Genomic DNA, 19,061 nt, shown 5'->3' with positions numbered 1-19,061 from the left:
CTTACAGACAGACGAGATAACCGACACACCAAAACAGAAGAACAGTGGATGGATGGAGGGACACTGGGAGGAGGAGAAGGGACCCTATCCTGGCTGGTCTTTGTCTGAAACAGCTGCTTGCATGTGTGTGAGTGGAGCTTCTTTTTGTCTCATTTGTGTTTTGAAATCAGGGGAAGGGAATAAGGATGAGAATGAAGAGATTAGAGAAGAGGGGATTGAGGAAATCCTGCCTCTGGCTTGTCGTCAGACTGCAACAACAGCTGGAGGAGTCACTGCAGGAGAATTAGCTTTATTTCATACTGGTGCTATTTGTCCTCTCTGAGTTCCTGTCAGCTGAGAGCTCTTAGGAGAGGACAAGTGTGTGTGTTTCTGTGTGCGCTCGGCAGTTGTTTCAGACGTTCAAGCCGCCCTCCTCTCCGTCCTCGCCCTCGTTCACCCTTCGTGTTAACAACTGTCCTTTTGGTAAAACGTTCGAATCTCAAGTGTAATTTTTCATTCTTTTGTATTTTCATTGTTTCCTCGCCTGAATGTTATCAGGGCTCGGAAAGCAATTCATCAAAGGGGAGTGGTGTCAGAGCACTTCCTGTCACAGGTGTTAAGCTAAAGTTTTGTTTCTCAAACATCAGTTTTCTCCTACGGATACACACAGAGACGAGGCTTGGTGAAACTTAGAGCAGTTTTTTTTTTTCTTCTAGGCTTGGTCACCAAAAAATTCCAGCAAAAAGCTAAACTGTCGTTGGAATGACGTATAGCTTTCATGCGAACTCTGATAATTATTCACACGTTCACCTGTAACAACTAACTTTAAAAGTCTAACTTAAGGGGACTGATGAGATCCGACCCGAACACAATAGATAAATCTGTCTGTTTGTTCTCTGGTGGCCATTTAATTTAACAAACATTAATTTCATTAATGAGCTCCTGACCCATTAAGCCTGTTTTCAACACACGCCTCTTTAAGGCCAGATACTTTGTTTTTGTACGTTTCCCTTTAGACCTGGATGACTTGTTCCGTCACAAGTTCTGAAGAAGCACACAAACGCTGAATCTGGTCTTGCAGGGTGTCCACAGACACGTCCCAAAAAGAGTCCAAGGAGCCCAGTGGCATGGCTAGTTTTTGTCAGGTGTGTGAAATTAGTTGAAAACTGTATTGTTCTCGAACATTCCCCCGTTTCATGCAGAAGTTTATCCTTCACCTGAGGAGATTAAATAAAGAATGTTTGATGCAAACGTAGCTAAAAAGCTTTTTGTTTAGACTCCGATGAAACGTTCTGAGGGTAAACGCTGTTAAAACAGCAGATTTTAGTGAACTCAACAAACTGAACCTGACAATGTGTCGCCTGGTTTAACTGACCTGTTGTGTAAATCTGACAGAACTTTGACACTTGTCTCACCCGGCTGTGACTGATGGACGAGTTGGAGACACACAATTGTAAGGAAACGCATAGAAACGTTTTTTTTAATTATAAATGATGCAAACGCTTGATTACATATTTAGGCCTGTCGCGATAAACAATCAATTAATCGCATGATAAATGAAAATTAGCAATCTCATCTTCATTTGGCTTTATCGTATCTTTGTGTCTCTCTCTTTCTACTGGACACTGGTTGACAAAAGGGTCAACTCCGGTGCTCTTTACTGACCCCTCCCTTTCTCTTTTTTTCCCTTTTCTTTAAAATTTGTTTTAACCGTTCAAAATTGCGTTTTTTTGATCGTTAAAACAGCTAAGCAGAGAAGCTAAGCTACGAGCTAAGCTAACAGGTCGACCTCGAGGGGGAAAAAAACTCTTGTCGAAGCTCCAAAATTCACGGTTGAAACTCGTGCCTTCATGTAAAAAGTTGTTTTTCCCTGAAAAAAGAAGGTGAGAACTTGTTTACTGTTTTTTTTTATTAAAAGCTCTGTGTGAAAAATGCTACGCTAAAGAGCTCAAACCACACTGAGCGGCCGCCATTTTGAGAACCGAAAAAAAGGAAACAGCCCATGTCACGTCAAGGGGCCTCCCTCCCATTTTTCTTCAAGAGTCACGCTGTTCGCTCCCTCACTATCCATCCTTCGGTTCAAATGGTCTTATACTGCCGTCCAGTGGTCAATAAAAGGTACTACACACAAAAATTAAAAAAACATTTCTTCTTAAATTAGACAATAATTACTAATTGTCAAATTTCAAACAATATTATAGTTTATCCCAATAATTTCTGAGACAATTAATTGCCCAGCAAATTTGTTATCGTGACAGGCCTATACGTATTACATTTATAGCTCTGGAATGATGAAAACAGATGGTTTAAGTGGTTCTACACACATGCAACAATCTTTTCTGTAACATGTTTAATATTCCTGCAACAAGAGCAAGACCCTTGAGGAGGAAATTGATTTGGAGACATCGTTGAAGCTCTTTCACAAACCTTCACAATTTGTCCACAACAGTCCCAGCTCAGTGAGACGGGCCTAAATGGAAGAATCTGATTATCAAGATTATTGTTCCGTTTGTCCTCCAGTAAAAAATTCTAAAAATAGATTTTTAAAATTTTATTTTATTTGATGCAACCTTGTGGTGTGTCCACATTATGTGATGATCGCAGCAGCACTGAGTGAATTTAGTGTCACTGAATCGAGTTAAATTCACTTCACATTGCACTGAATCAAAGTGAGAGGTGCGCACGGGGCCAGATGTGTGGCTCCAGTTAACATCGGGGATCCAGATTTGAGTCGTGGAAGACGTCATGGCCGCTCCTCAGCCAGAACATCCGTCCCCACGAGTTCACTCGGGTTGATGCACTCGGAGGCGTGCTCACACGTATGCTTGCACATTGTTGTGTATGTTTTTCCATTGAGGGCTATTTCTAGGGGTCAAATTTCAAGACAAACTTGAACCCAAGAGTTTGATATTTCTTTTTCTAAAATCAAAACGTTGCAAAAATGCACATGCAAAAAGTTGCACTGAAGTGGCTATCTTGCAGTAGTAGATCTGTCACCAGTTCTTTGGTGTGAAAACGTTAGATTAGGAAATCGTAGGGATAGTTTGGGTTTTAAAGAAAGGCAAGTTGGTTAGGTTTTCGGTCTACTTTGTCTTGAAACTGAAAGTTTTTTTTGTTTCGTTTATTTGCCACTCTAACGATGAACTTGAAGCTTTTGTAACCCCGTCCTTGGTCTCAGTCTAGCCTTATATCTCACTCAGACTCAACCCTGTCATCCAATCTGCTGTGAAATCTCTAGAATGTTGCTTTAGTCCTTCTAGTCTATCTCTAGAAACTTTTTTTTTTGGCCTGTTGGGTCTGTATTTAGTCTGTGTAGATATGTAAAATGCTTCCAGTTACCAATCTGTGTAGGTTGTCTCACCCGTCACTGTTCGTAGATGCTGTTCTTTAAAAGCTTCTTGTTACAGTCTTGCGTTAGCTTAGCCTCTCCTCTTATGTCCCTGAAACCTGCAGAAGTCGTCCCTCTAAGTTCCTCCCCTTCAAAACTTGTCCCCTCTACCAGTGTCTAGAAGCGATAGCTCAGTTTTCTGTCGGTGTCCCTGTCCTGTAGCTGTAGACCCAACGTTTCAGAGGCTCTTTGGCTCGTGGTTTGCTTCTGTCGTTCCGAGTAAGATCTTTTTGTTATCTTACCGTGTTACATTGTTCAAGTGTTCGTAGATGAAGTCTTCTTTAGGCGATAATTCATTTATCCAGTCCTGCTTATTGGTATGACGTCACTGCCTGTCATATGTTTTTGATTTGACCTTTATTGCAAAGCACATACTTAAATGTCCTGGTTTTCTGTTGCTTTTCTCAAACAACTTGAGTCTAACACGTTAGCGAGTTAGCCCACGCCAGTTTATTCGTTTGTTTCTTCCCACGTAACCTTCGTGTTTAGTTCAAAATGAATGTTGAGAAATCTTGAACATCAGTGTCCAAAAGGAGTCATTTCTTAACTTTCAAACACTTAACACATTCAAAGTGCTGCCTTTTATTTTTATTGCCTTACATTTTTTGGCCTAAAAAGCTTCTAAAAAATATTACGTAATCACGGTTTTGTCTGTAGCGATATCGGGGCTAACTGGTGCAGTTTCAAGGCTATAGGCAAATCACAATCGTAAAATCTAAAGATGAACATATTTTTTATTTAGCCCTAACCTAGAAGTGCTAGAAAACACAAGTTTAAGAAGTATTTAGAAAAAAAAAAATTTCCTTCCCCCCCCATTTATGAAATCAAGAGTAAAAAAAAATAAATAAATCCAAACATACACAAGTACATATCCAGTTTGAAACTTGTTCAAACATTTAGGTAAAAATTATTCATCTAACCTGTCAGAGTGCAACTGGTCATCATGACTAATATGGATTTCTTCCTCATGCTGTTATTTACCAGAGAAAAAAAACGAATCGAACAGTAGAGGTGAATTACCGGAGCATCGGATGTGGAGTGACCGGTAAAAATTCCAGCGATCTACCAGCTTTGATTAGGGCTACGGTAAACTTTTAATTCAGAATGAAAGATTTTCATTTTAAAATCCAGTGTTTTTGGCTGAAACTTGGTGAACTGGAGCCACTTTAGTGGTACAGACCCAGCACTGGATTACAACCCTGGATCTTAAAGGTCAAACTACCGCTCCAACGATCTTTGTAACCAGACGTTGTTGGCTTTGATTTGAAGAATTCCCAAGTTGTGTAAATCTGGTTCTTTTGTTTTCCGTCTGAGCCTCAAGGTTTTTCAGTTGAAACCTTTTTCTCTCTAGTGTTTCTTGTACAACTTGATCTTGGAATGATGCCATTTGGAGCCAGACTTTCTGTGTCTCAAGTGGTTTTCTAAATGATCAAATATCAAAGGTAATTGTAGTTTTTATTCTTGCCTCCTCTGGTGAAACTGACAGCACGAATCCAGGTGGTCAGAGTAGAAACCTTGATGTCATATTCAAATCCAATTGTACCGGATAATCACAGGGCAGACTTCTTAATGAGAAATGTTGTCTTTTCGTCTTGTGGTCAGTGAGAGTTCGGTTGTACCTCTGTCAGTGTACGTTGACCAGAAAGTGACATGACGGTCTCCGTTTCATACGGTCATTGCAAAAAATGATCGATCCGACGCGACCAATCACTCATCGTCCAGAGCAGCAACCGTTTAGGTTAAAAGCAGTAGATATTTTGTACTCTTATACAAGCCAGTCCAGCAAAAAGAATGGCCAAACTTTCTTTTGTTCTTTTCCCAAAGATCTCTGTTTCTTTCTTACAGCGCACTTCGATTTAGTCGTAGCGCAGTTCACTTTAGGTCAATTTAGGTCACGTGTCTGAGTCGGAACCTGCGACGGGAATGTTAAGGAACAGAGAGAGAGGCTTTGACAGCTTGTTTTGTCGGTGAGTTTGGGTTGACTCAAAGATTTCCTGTGCACGTTTTTTTGTTTCTTAAATGTATGATTTTTTTTTTTTTTTTTGAGAACCCTCGGATTGCTGCCTCACTTTTCTGTATATAATGAAATGCACACACAGCTTCAAGACAAAACCTCATAATCTGCAGCTGCATTCGTTTCATTAACTCTTTGTTTTATTCGTACATGAAAGATAGTATAATAACAGCAGTATATAGATATGATTATTACTACGCGGAGGGGGCGGGCTGAACAGACAGATGTGGAGGGCTGCAGGCCTCCCCGTTACATCAGGACCAGCCATGAATTCTCATCAATGCCAAATGTTTTTGGAGCAGAGAACACCTGTTTATCTGCCTCTTTGTTTTCTGTCTCGCTCGTCTCTTTGTACATTTTCTCTATTTATTTAAAGCAGAATTATATGGAGTGAATCAAGCATGGAAAGGCAAACAAATGTTGGTTGATAAAAACATGGGCTTTTATTTTACAGCAGTATATTTGTTTATTCAAGGGATATGTTTCCTCTATCTTTTTTTTTTTTTTTTTTTTTTAAGAAATAAAGTCATTTTCCATTCAAAGTCTTTGCCTATGTATTTGTTTTTAGCAGTTGCTAATGAAACTACAATTTCCACTCAGGAAATAAAAAAAAACTAAGGCTGAAATGTTGCTTCGGTTATAGTAATTACTTTTGTCCAATAGTTATAAACAATATCTTACCTGATGCAGATAAGGTTTCGACTTACCTCTTAAAAAAAAAAAGATTTAATTCTGTTATTGAAGAGCTTGTGGCTAGTCCAGGATGGGCCAAGACCTTAGTGGGTTGCAGCTATCTTTAAACAACTCGAATTATGGAAATTTCAGTGATTAATAAAAAATCTAGTTTACAAACATCAGTCGGTTTTGCATACGGTTATTTACATATAAATCTTTGACATAGTGACAGCAGCAGCTAGTTGTAGCACTTCCTGCATGGATTAAAGTGATGTCATCTATATGACATAAATGAGGAGGAACAAAAAGTGCTTTGTGTTTTTAAAGACATCCGATCTAATGATGCATGGATTAAACTGATGCTGGTGTCAATCAATGGAGAACCAGAGTCACAGTTTGACCCAATCAGAGCAGAGCAGGGCGGAGCCTGCTGTCTGGTTCAAGGTCAGCCCAGGTGTGAGCAGCAGAGAGAAAGCTCACCTGCAAGCCAAGGAGGACACCCCACTACCCTGACGGAACCACCCGCCTCTTCATTAAGGTAATGACGTAATAAATTAAACGTACCTGCGTATTAACAGTTCACACGTGACCAATTCACTGCAGCCGGGGGAGATACTGGAACTGATGCACCATCACCCCCACCCCCTGCTGCACTGCGCCACGACTTCCCGGGGCTCTTGTTTTTTAAATCTAACATTGTATTCAACTGTGTTCAGAGTGTCGTCATCAGACAGACGTACCCGCACACCTGACTGAACTCCAGGTCCGAGACAGAGACGTGTACCACTGCTGGAGCGAGCAGCCTGTTGAGTTTCTCTCACGGTGATGGAGGCTCTTTCTGCTGCTTTAGGTTTTCTAAATAAATATTAATGTTAAAACATGATTATTTATGCCCCAGGTTATAACAGGAGTTGTCTCTCTAACTTAAAATTTTCCCCCAAACTCATGAAGTTCTCTCTGAGAATCTGTTTCAGATGTTTGTAGATGATCATAAATATCTGCTGAATTCAGTTCTTCACAGTGTTTTAACAACAACAAGGTGTTGTGGCTGTTTGGATGAACTAAACTTGATTATATTTAGAACCATATTGAGAGATAACTGTACTGTGGAAATGTCCATCCATCCATTATCTTTACCTGCTTCTTCCTTTTTGGGCCACGGGGTCACTGTTGCCCATGTCCAGCTGTCACTGTGCAAGAGGCGGGGGACACCCTGGACAGGTCTCCAGTCCATCACAGGGACACATGGAGACAAACAACCATTCACTGTCACTCACACCTAGAGACAATTTATAAAGTTACCAATAATGCATGTTTTTGGTCTGTGGGAGGAAACTGGAGTACCAGGAGGAAACCCACACATGCACGGAGAGAACATGCAAACTCCACCCAGAAATGTCCCTAGCAGGGATTTGAACCGGCGACCTTCTCACTGAGAGACAGCAGCTCCACCAACTGCACTACCGTGCTGCCCAGTGATATGTATTTTAATAAATTCAGTTTATTTATATAGTGCCAAGTCACTACATAAGTTATCTCAGGGCACTGAACAAAAACATTCATTATCGATGTCAGTTTGTAAATTGATCTTGGAAGGAAGCCAGCAGATTGCATGGTCTTCATTTCTTCACAGTCTCCCATCCTGAGCTAGCACAAAGGCTACAGTGGAAAGGAAAAACTCCCTCACAACAGGAAGTAACCTCCAGCAGAACCAGGCTCAGGACAAACAGCCATCTGCTAATGTAGGTGAGCAGGTCATTCACTAGAAGGAAAGATAAAAAATTAAATATTAATAAATGATCAAGTATGAAAATGGTATTAGCTGAAATCTTCTAAATACAGTGGGGAACATCAGTATTTGATACTTTTGCAAGTTTTCCTACCCACAAAGAATGTATAGGTCTGTACTGAGAGACAGAATGTAAGACAAAAATAAATCACATTGTTTGATTTTTAAATAATTTATTTTCATTTTATTGCGTGAAACGTGTTTGAAAGAACAAAAACACAGAACTTAATGTCTGGTACAGAAACCTTCGTTTGCAGATACAGAGTCAGGTGTTTCTGTACTTCTTGATCAAATTTCCACACAGCAGCAGAGATGTTGATCCTCTCCTCCTCACAGATCTTCTCCAGATCTTTCAGGTTTCAGACCCGTTTCTGGACAACATTGAGCTTCAGCCCTCCAAAGATTTTCTGTTGGGTTCAGGTCTGGAGACCAGCTAGACCCCTCCAGGACCTTAAAGCTTCTTACAGAAGTTGTCCTGGCTGTGTTTCAGGTGTGATGCTGAAGATCCAGCCATGATCTTCAATGTTCTTACTGAAGGAAGGAGGTTGTTGGACAGAATCTCATGATACATGACCCCATCCATCCTTCCTTCAATACGGGGCAGTCGTCCTGTCCCCTTTGTAATAAAGCACCCCCACAGTATGATGTTTCCACCCCCATGCTTCACAGTTGGCACAGTGTTCTTGGTGTTGTACTCGTCCTTCCTCCTCCTCCAAACACGGTGAGTGGAGCTGATAGCAACAAGTTTTATTTTGGTCTCATCTGACCACATGACCTTCTCCCAGGCCTCCTCTGGATCATCCAGATGGTTTTTGGTGAACTTCAAACTGGTCCGGACATGTGCTGGTGTGAGCAGGGGGACCTTGTGTTCCCTGCAGGATCTTGAACCATGACATCATGGTGTGTTACTGGTCCTCTGTGAGACTGTGGTCCAGCTCTCTTCAGGTCATTGACCAGGTCCTGTGTAGTTCTGGGCTCATTCTTGACCTTTCTCAGAATAATCTTTACCCCATGAGGTGAGATCTTTCATGGAGCCACAGACCGACGAGGACGAGTCATCTTCTGTTTCTTTTTTTGTCTAATAATTGCTCTAACAGCTGTTGTCTTCTCACCAAGACAGCTGTTGTCCTGTAGGCCACCACAGCCTTGTGCAGGTCTACAGTTTAGTCCCTGGTGTCCTTAGACAGCTCTTTGGTCTTGACCATGGTGGAGAGGTTGGAGTGTGACTGAGTGTGGACAGGTGTCTTTTATACAGGTAACCAGTTCAAACAGGTAATGAGTGAAGAATGAGAACTTCTTAAAGAAAAACTAACAGTGATTCTGTGAGTAATTTCATTTAATAAAATGAAAAAAAAAAAGAATCATACAATGTGACTTTCTGGATTTTTTTCTTACATACTGTCTCAGTTGAAGTGTATCCAAAAACTACAGACCTCCATTCTCTGTAGGTGAGAAAACTTGCAAAATCAGCGGAGTATCAAGTACTGATGTTCCCACTGTATGATCTGTTTGAATTAAATAATCATTTTAGGGGAGGAATCCGATAGTCTGGCAAATTAAAAGAAAATAATTTTACAGGACTTCCTGTTGTATAAATAAAAAATAATGTATATGTATGTTTTAACCTTTATTTAACCAGGCAAACTATAAAATAAGGTTAAATAAAGGTTAATAAATAATAAATGTATCTTGCAGTCCCTCTAAAAGTAAACTTCAGAAAAGTTAATAAAACTGTCTCTTCCTTCAGAATGATGTTGGTCTGATGGTACTTGATTAGAGAACATTATACTGTGTACCAACGTTATGTACGCAGTATACTGTGTACTTTTACCAAGGTCATGTACACCGTGTACTGTGTACTGTTACTAAGATCATGTACACACTATACTGTGTACTTTGTTTTAACAAGATCATGTACACACTATACTGTGTACTTTGTTTTATCAAGATCATGTACACAGTATACTGTGTACTTTTACCAAGGTACTGTATACACTATACTGTGTACTTTGTTTTAACAATGTCATGTACACAGTATACTGTGTACTTTGTTTTAACAAGATGTAGGGTTCTAAGGGCTAAGTTTAGCTGCCTTGAATACATTTAAATAATGGGTTCTCTCTTTTTCGATTTAAATTACAGCCATGTGACCGAGGTAACTTTGCGTAGATTGTTTAATCAGTGACATGAGACGTTGATTTTCTTTGACCCATCAGAATAAATGTGGTCATTTATTTAACAGAATCAAAATTTAACATCAAATGTACAAGTGATTAGCTGATCTGGTTCTGATTAATAAAACTTGGCACGTTTTACTTAATAAAAACAACAGACATTTCTGAAGGCATCTAGATTAATTATTGGCAAAATAGAAGAGTTTAAAGATGGGAAATGAAGGAGTTTAAATGGAGAGAAAAGATGGATAAAAGGAAAGTGTGTTGACTAGGAATGGCACCCTTCATACGACCCCAGCTCAGCCCCGGTACACTTGGTGCGTGGTGACTCGTTACCTTAGATGGAGATATCTCCGCTCAGGAACAGGAGTTCATTTCAACACGACCTTTCAGCATCTCCGGTAAGGATGGCTGAGAATCGTCCAAAGTAGTGACGGTACTCCAATCAACAAACATGCTCATCTCCTGGGTGGATACACAGCAAGCTGTGAGTCCGTAAGAGGTTCCACTCAGATGTGGAAGGATCCATCACAGGCTCCGAAGACTAAGTTCAAGACTAGACTTCATCAGAGACCCGCTTGAGGAGCTCAGGAGACTTGACCGACTGACTGACAGACCCAGTTGACCTGAGAAGTTCCAGGAAGTATGGACTCAAAGAGTTCTCACTTCCGGTCACTTCAGGACTTCCTGATTGGTTGAAACAACCAACAGGGGTTGGTTCTAGTGATGTCAGAGGGTCATTACAAGTCAAGAAAACAGCAGGAATGTTTTAGAAACGTCCCGTACAGACAGAAGACATGTTATGGTGAAGTGGGAGGAAGAGAGGCCAGTAGCTTCTTTTTTACCATCTGCTAGGTTTAAAAACACGACATTTCGTTCTTATAACTTCTTTCTGACTTTCGACCGACATCACTACTTCTCATTTAGGCAGAAGATCAAAAATGCATAATTACTTTGTAAAATAGACATTTAACTTGATTTCTAATTTAAATGAGGATTAAAAAAATCATTAATACTGTTTCACAGTTGATTTAAAATGAGTGGTTCACTTCAACATTAGAAATGATATGAACTAAACACACTTTTGATTTATCAAGATATTGTAAAATAGTAATGATAATATAAAAGAAGAGTGTTCTTTCAATTGATTACTTCAGGATACAATTAGAAAGTCTCTGGATGAGCTAATTTGTATTTCTGGATTCAAATCAATGAAATAACAGTTCCTGTCCCATGAAGGTCCTCAGAGGCAGGTTTTGGTCGGAGGCCGAGTTCACTACAGTCCCCCCTTTGGAAATCATCGCTTGTCCATGGGGATGAATTCCAACATGAACTAACGCCTCCAAATATCCTTGATCTTGATGTAATCCAGCAAGAGGAAAACAAAAGTCGAAGGTAATCCCACAACGGTTTAGGTAATTCCACAATGTTGTTGGTAATTCCATAATGTTGTTGGTAATTCCATTGTAGCAATGCTTTAACCCCTTGGAAACAGAGTCTGTAATCCATTGGAAAAAGTCATATAATCCACAACGATAAATCCACAATGATTGTAGGCGTTGATTGATCAGCATGCAGAGGGGTTCCCTCGATTGAACTGCAGAGGTGACCACTGGATGGAGGTTGGAGACCCATGTTGGAGTTGTAGGTCCCTTTGACGAAGGTTGCTGCTGGTGGTTCCCAGTGGGTGCCATTCTGGTTCTATGTGTCATACATTTATGTGGTTTTAGTTGGGCTTATGAGTGGGATTTTACATAAGACCTTAACCTATATGCATCTGGTGTGTAAGCTATCATGTTTTGGATCAGCTAAAGTTACCAGTTAAAAGGGTGGGTCATGCTGAAAAATTTTCATATAGGGATTTATACCTATAGAAGGGCATTCCAAACTATTTTTCCATTCCTAACTTGGTTTAAGTTAGATTTACATGGCAAAATATAGTTTGGTTCAATTGTCTGTTGTCCTTTTAGACAAATGACTTGAGGTTTGGTTTTTTGGTTTTCCGCTAAATGTTTTTGGAGTCTATGGCGAGACTCAACTGAAGGATTAGCTAGCGCCCCCACCCCCCCACCCCCAAATAGGATTGTTCGAGTAGGTTCGCTTGAGCGTTGTGAGACCAATGTAGATTATGGTACTTAAGGTAGCATTAATCTACAATGACTCCTCAAAGATTGAATTTTAACAAATGAACTGCATGTTGGCGTAGTTGAAGGTCCTCAGAGGCAGGTTTTGGTCGGAGGCCGAGTTCACTACACAAGATCATGTACACAGTATACTGTGTACTTTGTTTTACCAAGGTCATGTACACTGTATACTGTGTACTTTGTTTTACCAAGGTCATGCACACTGTATACTGTGTACTTTGTTTTAACAAGGTCATGCACACTGTATACGGTGTACTTTTACCAATGTTATGTACACAGTATACTGTGTACTGTTACTAAGATCATGTACACACTATACAGTGTGCTTTGTTTTAACAAGATCATGTACACAGTATACTGTGTACTTTGTTTTAACAAGGTCATGTTCACAGTATACTGTGTACTTTTACCAAGGTCATGTACACAGTATACTGTGTTCTTTTGCCAAGGTCATGTACACGGTCCTGTGTACTTTTACCAAGGTCATGTATTCTTAGGTAATGTCTAGGTGTAAAACAAATGTCAGTCTTTTTTTTCTGCTTTAATCCATGTTCCTTTTGAGACTGAGGCACTTCTGATGATAATACTGTCCAACTGTAAAACATCAGAAGGAATATTCAGGTACGTGTTTAGAATATAAAATTACAAATGTCAATTTTTAAAAAAAATATATATCCTTTTTAGGCTTTCACATGTGGTGTTTGAGTAGTCTTACTTTTGAATTTGTCAGACCACATGGTCATTTCTTTTTCTTTTGGTCAGTCCGTCCTTGTTTCAGGAGACTTTGACCTATGTGGACTCTAAATGATGAGTAAACCTTTAATGTTTTTACTGTAAAACATCTATAACAAGACAGTTTGAACTACTTTCCACCTTGAATGATGCAATTATTTTAATGACCCTTAAAGCCTTTAAAACTGTGGGAAACATTCTGTCGCTCCAGCTCCAGCGTGTACATATAGTTCTCTGTTTCGGCTACGTTTGTCTGTATAATTTAATCATGTTGACTTGTAAACATGTCTGATTTGTCTGTTATTCCATTAACTCTCACAATGAGGGGTTTCACATCATTTATCCTCCTCCTGGCTGCTGCTGAGCTCTGACAGATGAAACTGTTTGTTTCCATCAACATGAAGGGGCTCTAAGCAGCGCAGAGCTCATGTATTTGGTTGTAGTTCAGGATTTCCTGTTTATGACTGAGTAGTCTGTGGTGAGAAGTCCATCCTTCAGATTCTGTGTTTGACAAACAACAGGGCTTCTGTCCCGAGTCAATAATGTCAGCGTCTCACCCAAACACATGGTGTTTGAGTTAGAATGCACTAAATCAGTCTGAACAGTGACCACCGACCAGTAACTTGAATAACGTTAATTACTTTGATAAAAATAAGCAATGCTTGCTTGGCCAGAATCGCAAAGGGCTTTTTTTTTAGACATTTTATTGTATAAACTTGGTACATCTGTAAACTTTCCCTTGTCCGCCCCAACTCTAAGATCAAGGTCAACGTCCTACAATGTCCTCACTTATCTGAGTAATTTCTATTGATGTATAATAGTTTAGTGGTGGTGCAGTTGGTAGAGCTGCTGCCTCTTAGCAAGAAGTTTGCCGGATCAAATACCAGCCAGGGACCTTTCTGGGTGGAGTTTGCATGTTCTCTCCGTGCATGTGTGGGTTTCCTCCCACAGATCAAAAACATGCATGTTAGGCTGATTGGTAACTCTAAATTGCCTCTAGGTGTGAGTGAGAGAGTGAATGTTTGTTTGTCTAGTTTGTCTCTGTGTCCCTGGGATGGACTGGAGACCTGTCCAGGGTGTCTCCCGCCTCTGGCACAGTGATGGCTGGATATGGGCACCAGTGACCCCATGACCTGAAAAGTAAGTGGTGGGTAAAGATGACAGACTTATTTACTTTAATGTCTTTGGTTTTAAAGTCAACCTTATTTAAAATGGCCCCCACAGTTCATCAATCTTAGCATCACAAAAATGGCATTAACTTAGTTTTACAGATACTGAGCCAAAATTGGGTGTGGTAGTTAGGGATGCACGATATTATCAGCATGGTATCGGTATCAGCCGATATTAGCGTTAAAGTTCAATATCGGACATCGGCCATTCCATCAAAATAATCACCAAATAAATAAATAAATAATCACCAATATAAAAGTCGCTGTTTTGTATGACAACCCAGTGACGAGGATGCCTGCAGCGGCAGCACAACGTGATGACATCATTCACGCCTACCTGATCTGATCAAGGTGGAGAGGAAAATTTAAAATGTTGACGGTATGGAAGGTTTTTATTCGTTGATGATGTCGAATTCTGAAGATTTATGGACTACGTTGAGCCTCGCTACATCATCCCCAGTCTGAGATATTTTTCCAACGTAGCCTTACTGAGTTAAAAGTCGTCATTTCCGACATCACTGAAAAGCTAATAGCTGATAGCACTTGGGTGAGTTTCACCACAGACATTTGGGCGTTGTGTTAGCCTCATTAGCATGATTAGTCTTACAGCACAATGGATAGACAAAAACTTTGAACTTAAAAAGTCTGTCCTTCATGCACAGGAGTGCAGAGGATCCCACACTGCAGCTAGGAACCTGGAACAAGCCTCCACAAGTGAGACAGCATCACAGGTGACTAATGCTAATAAATAACATTTAACACTTTTCATTTAATATAAGTTAAAGTGCTATACATATGGCTGTTACTGAATATATGTCACCAGCTCTAACAGCTGTTGCACAGTTTTGTAGTAAATAAGCCTAAATAAGACTGCTATGTTCTGACAAAGGAACATATGTTTGAAATATCTGTATCAGTTATCGGCCAAATAAGTTTTAACATATTGAATATTGGCCAAAAAACCAATATCATGTGTCCCTGGTGGTGGTAGTTGAGTCATCCCAAACACAGACCTCATGACATGTGAAGTTGAGCCTAACATTATTTTAACGAGTAAACTCATAAAAGCCTTAAATGTGTCATTTCTCAACAGAAGATAATCCAAGACTGGGATGAAAAGTGGAGTGTGATGTGCATTCCTTCAGGGAGTTCTCAGTTTATGATTGAGGGTTTTGTTCAAATGTTTTATATCTTGAGAATATCTGGTCAATCCTAGCTGATATGATTTGTAATGAAATGAATGTGTAACATCCTGACTTTAGACTGAACAGGTGCAACATGTGGTTAAATGCTGAACAATGAAGATGTACGTCGGAGCGCGTTGAACTGATTCACTGTGATTAACCTGTGCTGCTTAGATGCATCACAAGATGGTGCTGAGCACCAGTTACACCAGTTGGTTACAAACAGACTCGTGGCAAATCAATCCCAGAGATAAATACAATAAAACCAGTATTTTTTTAAAGATATATCTGAAAAAAACAGGATGATCCTTTAATTACAAATAGTTTTATTTGACAATTTTTAAGTCAACTGCAAGATAATGTGGTTGTAATAAAATAAGACGTCCAAGTTAAAGGTCTCTTTAGAAAGAGACTCATGCAGGAAACGTAGACCTCCTCACATCCAGCTCAGAAACAAGAATACACAAGTCTGATGATCTTTGTGGACTCCTGGTCTCAGGGGTCTGCAGCAGATCCAGAAGCTTCGGGTCTTCCTCACCGCAGCAGGCCTGTTTGTGACCACCCCCCAGGAGGAATGTCCACCCACCACCTCCAGATAAGTTCTGGCAGCTGTAAATTGAGCAGAGGGGGGAGAGCAGCTGCTATTTTTATCTTCCATTCAGCCAGGCCTGGAGCCCCTTTTTCCTCTCAGACCTTCTGGATCTCTCTCTGCCTGAGCAGAGAAACTTGTGGAGGTCCGACCCCAGCATTAAGACCAGGAGCCGCACTGGGTCAGGTGGAGGACATCTGAACACCGGAGTGTAAAGAAGAGACGGACTGCGTCCCATCAACCAAGAGGACAACATGTCTCTGCTGTGCTACAACAAAGGCTGTGGACAGACGTTTGACCCCAACAAGAACAAGGACGGTAAGACCCTGCTGCCAGTTCGTGTCCCTGTCCTGTTGGATGGACTCAGGACCATCTGAGTCCGTTTGTTGGGTTTCTCTAAAACCTTAATGAAGTTGGACTGTGAGGCCTGAAGTTGCCATGTGTCTCCTGACTAGTAGCTTGGCACCATTTTTCCAAAACAGCAACACAGTGAGCTGGAAGGTGTTGTTTCACTTCTTGCCTCTCAGCTGTGGAGCAGTGTCAGACTCAGGACCTCATGTGTTTGAGCCTTCATGTGCACATCAGATCTAACCAAAGGCTTTAAAGATGCAAACGTGTGATGATCTGATAGAAATGAGAGAATCTGAGAACTTTCCATGTGTGAGGGACTCTGAGCACCGTGAGCCTGAAGGACTGCTCCTTATTTGGGCCCTTCGAACAGCAGTGACGTGTGAGCAGCTGGTCCTCTCTGCTGACCTGGGGGTTCTATATGCAGACTGACGTCTCCTCTCCTACCAACAGATTCCTGCCTCTTTCATCCAGGAGTTCCCATCTTCCATGACGCCCTGAAGGTAAACCTTCAACACGTTCACGCTGACTTCAGCTACTAACTTCCAAGTAATCTGAGACATTTGTACAAGTATTTGTACCTTTGGCAGCAGGTTCTGTCTAGAGTCTTTTTAGGTTTAGTGCATCAGGATCTGTAAACCTAAACTTTTCAGGTCTCTCCTGAGATGTTTGGGTTTAGCTCAGGACACTGGTTGGACCAATGTAGGACAGAGCTGTCCCTAAAATGCTCCTGTGTTGTTGTCCCAGCCACCGAATACCCTCCATCCATCTGACCATCTGAGAATGTTGAGCACAATAACTTGACAAATAGGTGAGGTAGTGACTTCCATTTTAGTTTGTGGCGGCATCTCATCAAGCCACTCAAAGCTCTTTACAATCTGTGCCCTCATTCATACAGCACTCTACTAGATCTCTACAATGACTAATCAGTGCTTTATCACATTCATACACTGATGGGACTCTCATCAGAGGCAATGAGGGGTTCAGTGTCTTGCTCAGGGACACTCCAGCATGTGCCTGCTGGTGGAATCGAACCCCCAACTCGTAGATTGGATGACGACTGCTCTAACCACTCAGCCACAGCTGCGTAAGAAAGATCACCATCAAAAACCATGTCAAAATCCAATCTATAGCTGTGTGCAAGTAAACCAGCCACCCCAGTCGGTGCTTAATTTGATCCAGATCCTGCCAGAACAGGATCCAGTAATGCTCTTATTTTGACAGGGTGCGTTCCAGTAACTGTTTGCTTGGATCCAGTAACTCTCAAGCTTACTAATAATAAAGTTATGAACAAATATGACTGTCTTGAACAAATAAAACTTATATTGGATATGTAAACTGAAAAGATTTATATAAACACTCGTTTTAAACACAACGGCCACTAACGAGCTTCTTATTATCACATACGAGCTGCCTCTTCAAGCAACATTTTCACTTCTACCCTTGACAAAATCTACGTCACTAAAAGAATGCTGGGGTGAGTGCTCAGCTAACCAGGCAGTCGTACCCGGCAGCAGTAATGAACAGATGGAGGAGGCATCTGGGGGTTTCATGTGTGGAGTCGGACAACAAAACAAGGACGGTGAAGAAGAGTCGGCTCGGAGCAGTCAAGTGGGGGGGGTAGGATGCTTGACAGAAGCGGAGCGTTTACAACTGTAGGTAAACAGATGTTTAACAACCCGTTTAAAAACACATCTACTATATTCAACATTTTCTGGAGGAGGACCCCCCCCCCCTCCATCCATCCATCCATCCATCCATCCATCCATCCATCCATCCATTTACCTGGATCTTCATTTTTGGGTTGTTGGGGTCACTGGTGCCCATGTCCAGCAGTCACTGTGCAAGAGGCAAGGGACACCCTGGACAGGTCTCCAGTCCATCACTGGGACACATTTTGTACCACAAACATTAAGGTTTACTTGCGTTCCCTGTTCAAGTCCAGAAAAACATTAATCTCCAAAACTACAAGCATTATCTGTTCAAATCCTTCAGTGACGGGCGACATCGGCTTACTGCTGGTGCTCTGGTTCGTTATGCTGGGAGGTGGGTCTTTGGTCGTTCTTTGCTTCGTGCAGCCTTCACTCATCTCTGACCAGTGTCCCAGTCCCTGCTGCTGACCCCACCATGCTTCAGTGCTGGGAGGGTGTTTGGCAGGAGCTGAGTCTCCTTCAGGAATAAACAGCTCTATGGAGATGATTCAGTACTTCCATAAAGCCCATGTCTGAGGAGACCTGCAGTTCTGGTTGTCCCAGCTCCACACAGGATCTCTGAAGTTCAGATGGACCATCAGGTTCCTGGTGACCTCTCAGCAGGTTCCTTGTGTTTTAACTGCTCAGTGAGTCTGAGCACCCAGTCCTGGCTGTGCCAACCATTAAACAGGTGAAGATTATGAAGGCTGCTGAGATCTGGAGAACTTTCAGGACATCCTTGTAGTTTTCTTCAGACTTGTTTCACAATAATCCAGTCTTTGAGCTCATGACTCAGCTGTTGCTCTAAATGTCAGGTTGACTTTAGTCGAGACATCTCAGGAGAGTTCAAGAGGAACCTGAATCAAACTGTGTGCTGCTGCAAGAAGTCTGAATACTTGAAGAGATGTCCTGTTTCAGTTGTTTCTTTGATACATGTACAAAGTGTATACAACCATGTTTTCACCTTGTCTTTATGGCTGCTGGGTGAATTTCATCATCAGGTTGAAGCATAAACATGAAACGAGTGACGTCTGAACACACAGCTCATGTTTGTGCATGTGCATTTTTTGTTTTCTTCAGGGTTGGTCCTGCTGCAAGAAACGAACAACAGACTTCTCTGAGTTTCTCTCCATCAAGGTAAAACAGCTCAGGGTCAAACACTGGGGGGGGGGGGGGGGGGGGGGG

The 19,061-nt window shown here is 41.3% G+C and overlaps 1 protein-coding gene across 1 annotated transcript in view; it reads left to right on the top strand.

Annotated features, from left to right (window-relative positions):
- The first annotated feature begins 15,907 nt into the window (after nucleotides 1-15,907).
- The window catches only part of zgc:92429 (uncharacterized protein LOC445063 homolog), an 18,215-nt gene continuing 15,061 nt past the window's right edge, over nucleotides 15,908-19,061 (top strand). The window contains exons 1-3 of the mRNA XM_037682846.1: nucleotides 15,908-16,155; nucleotides 16,639-16,688; nucleotides 18,957-19,013. Of these exons, the coding sequence (XP_037538774.1) occupies nucleotides 16,092-16,155; nucleotides 16,639-16,688; nucleotides 18,957-19,013 (171 nt within the window). The 5' untranslated portion in view covers nucleotides 15,908-16,091. The remainder of the gene's footprint in view (nucleotides 16,156-16,638; nucleotides 16,689-18,956; nucleotides 19,014-19,061) is intronic.

This window comes from Nematolebias whitei, chromosome 1 (assembly GCF_014905685.2).
Source record: "Nematolebias whitei isolate Nwh7 chromosome 1, NemWhi1, whole genome shotgun sequence".
Taxonomy (NCBI): domain Eukaryota; kingdom Metazoa; phylum Chordata; class Actinopteri; order Cyprinodontiformes; family Rivulidae; genus Nematolebias; species Nematolebias whitei.
This window is presented reverse-complemented; position numbering and strand designations above follow the sequence as displayed.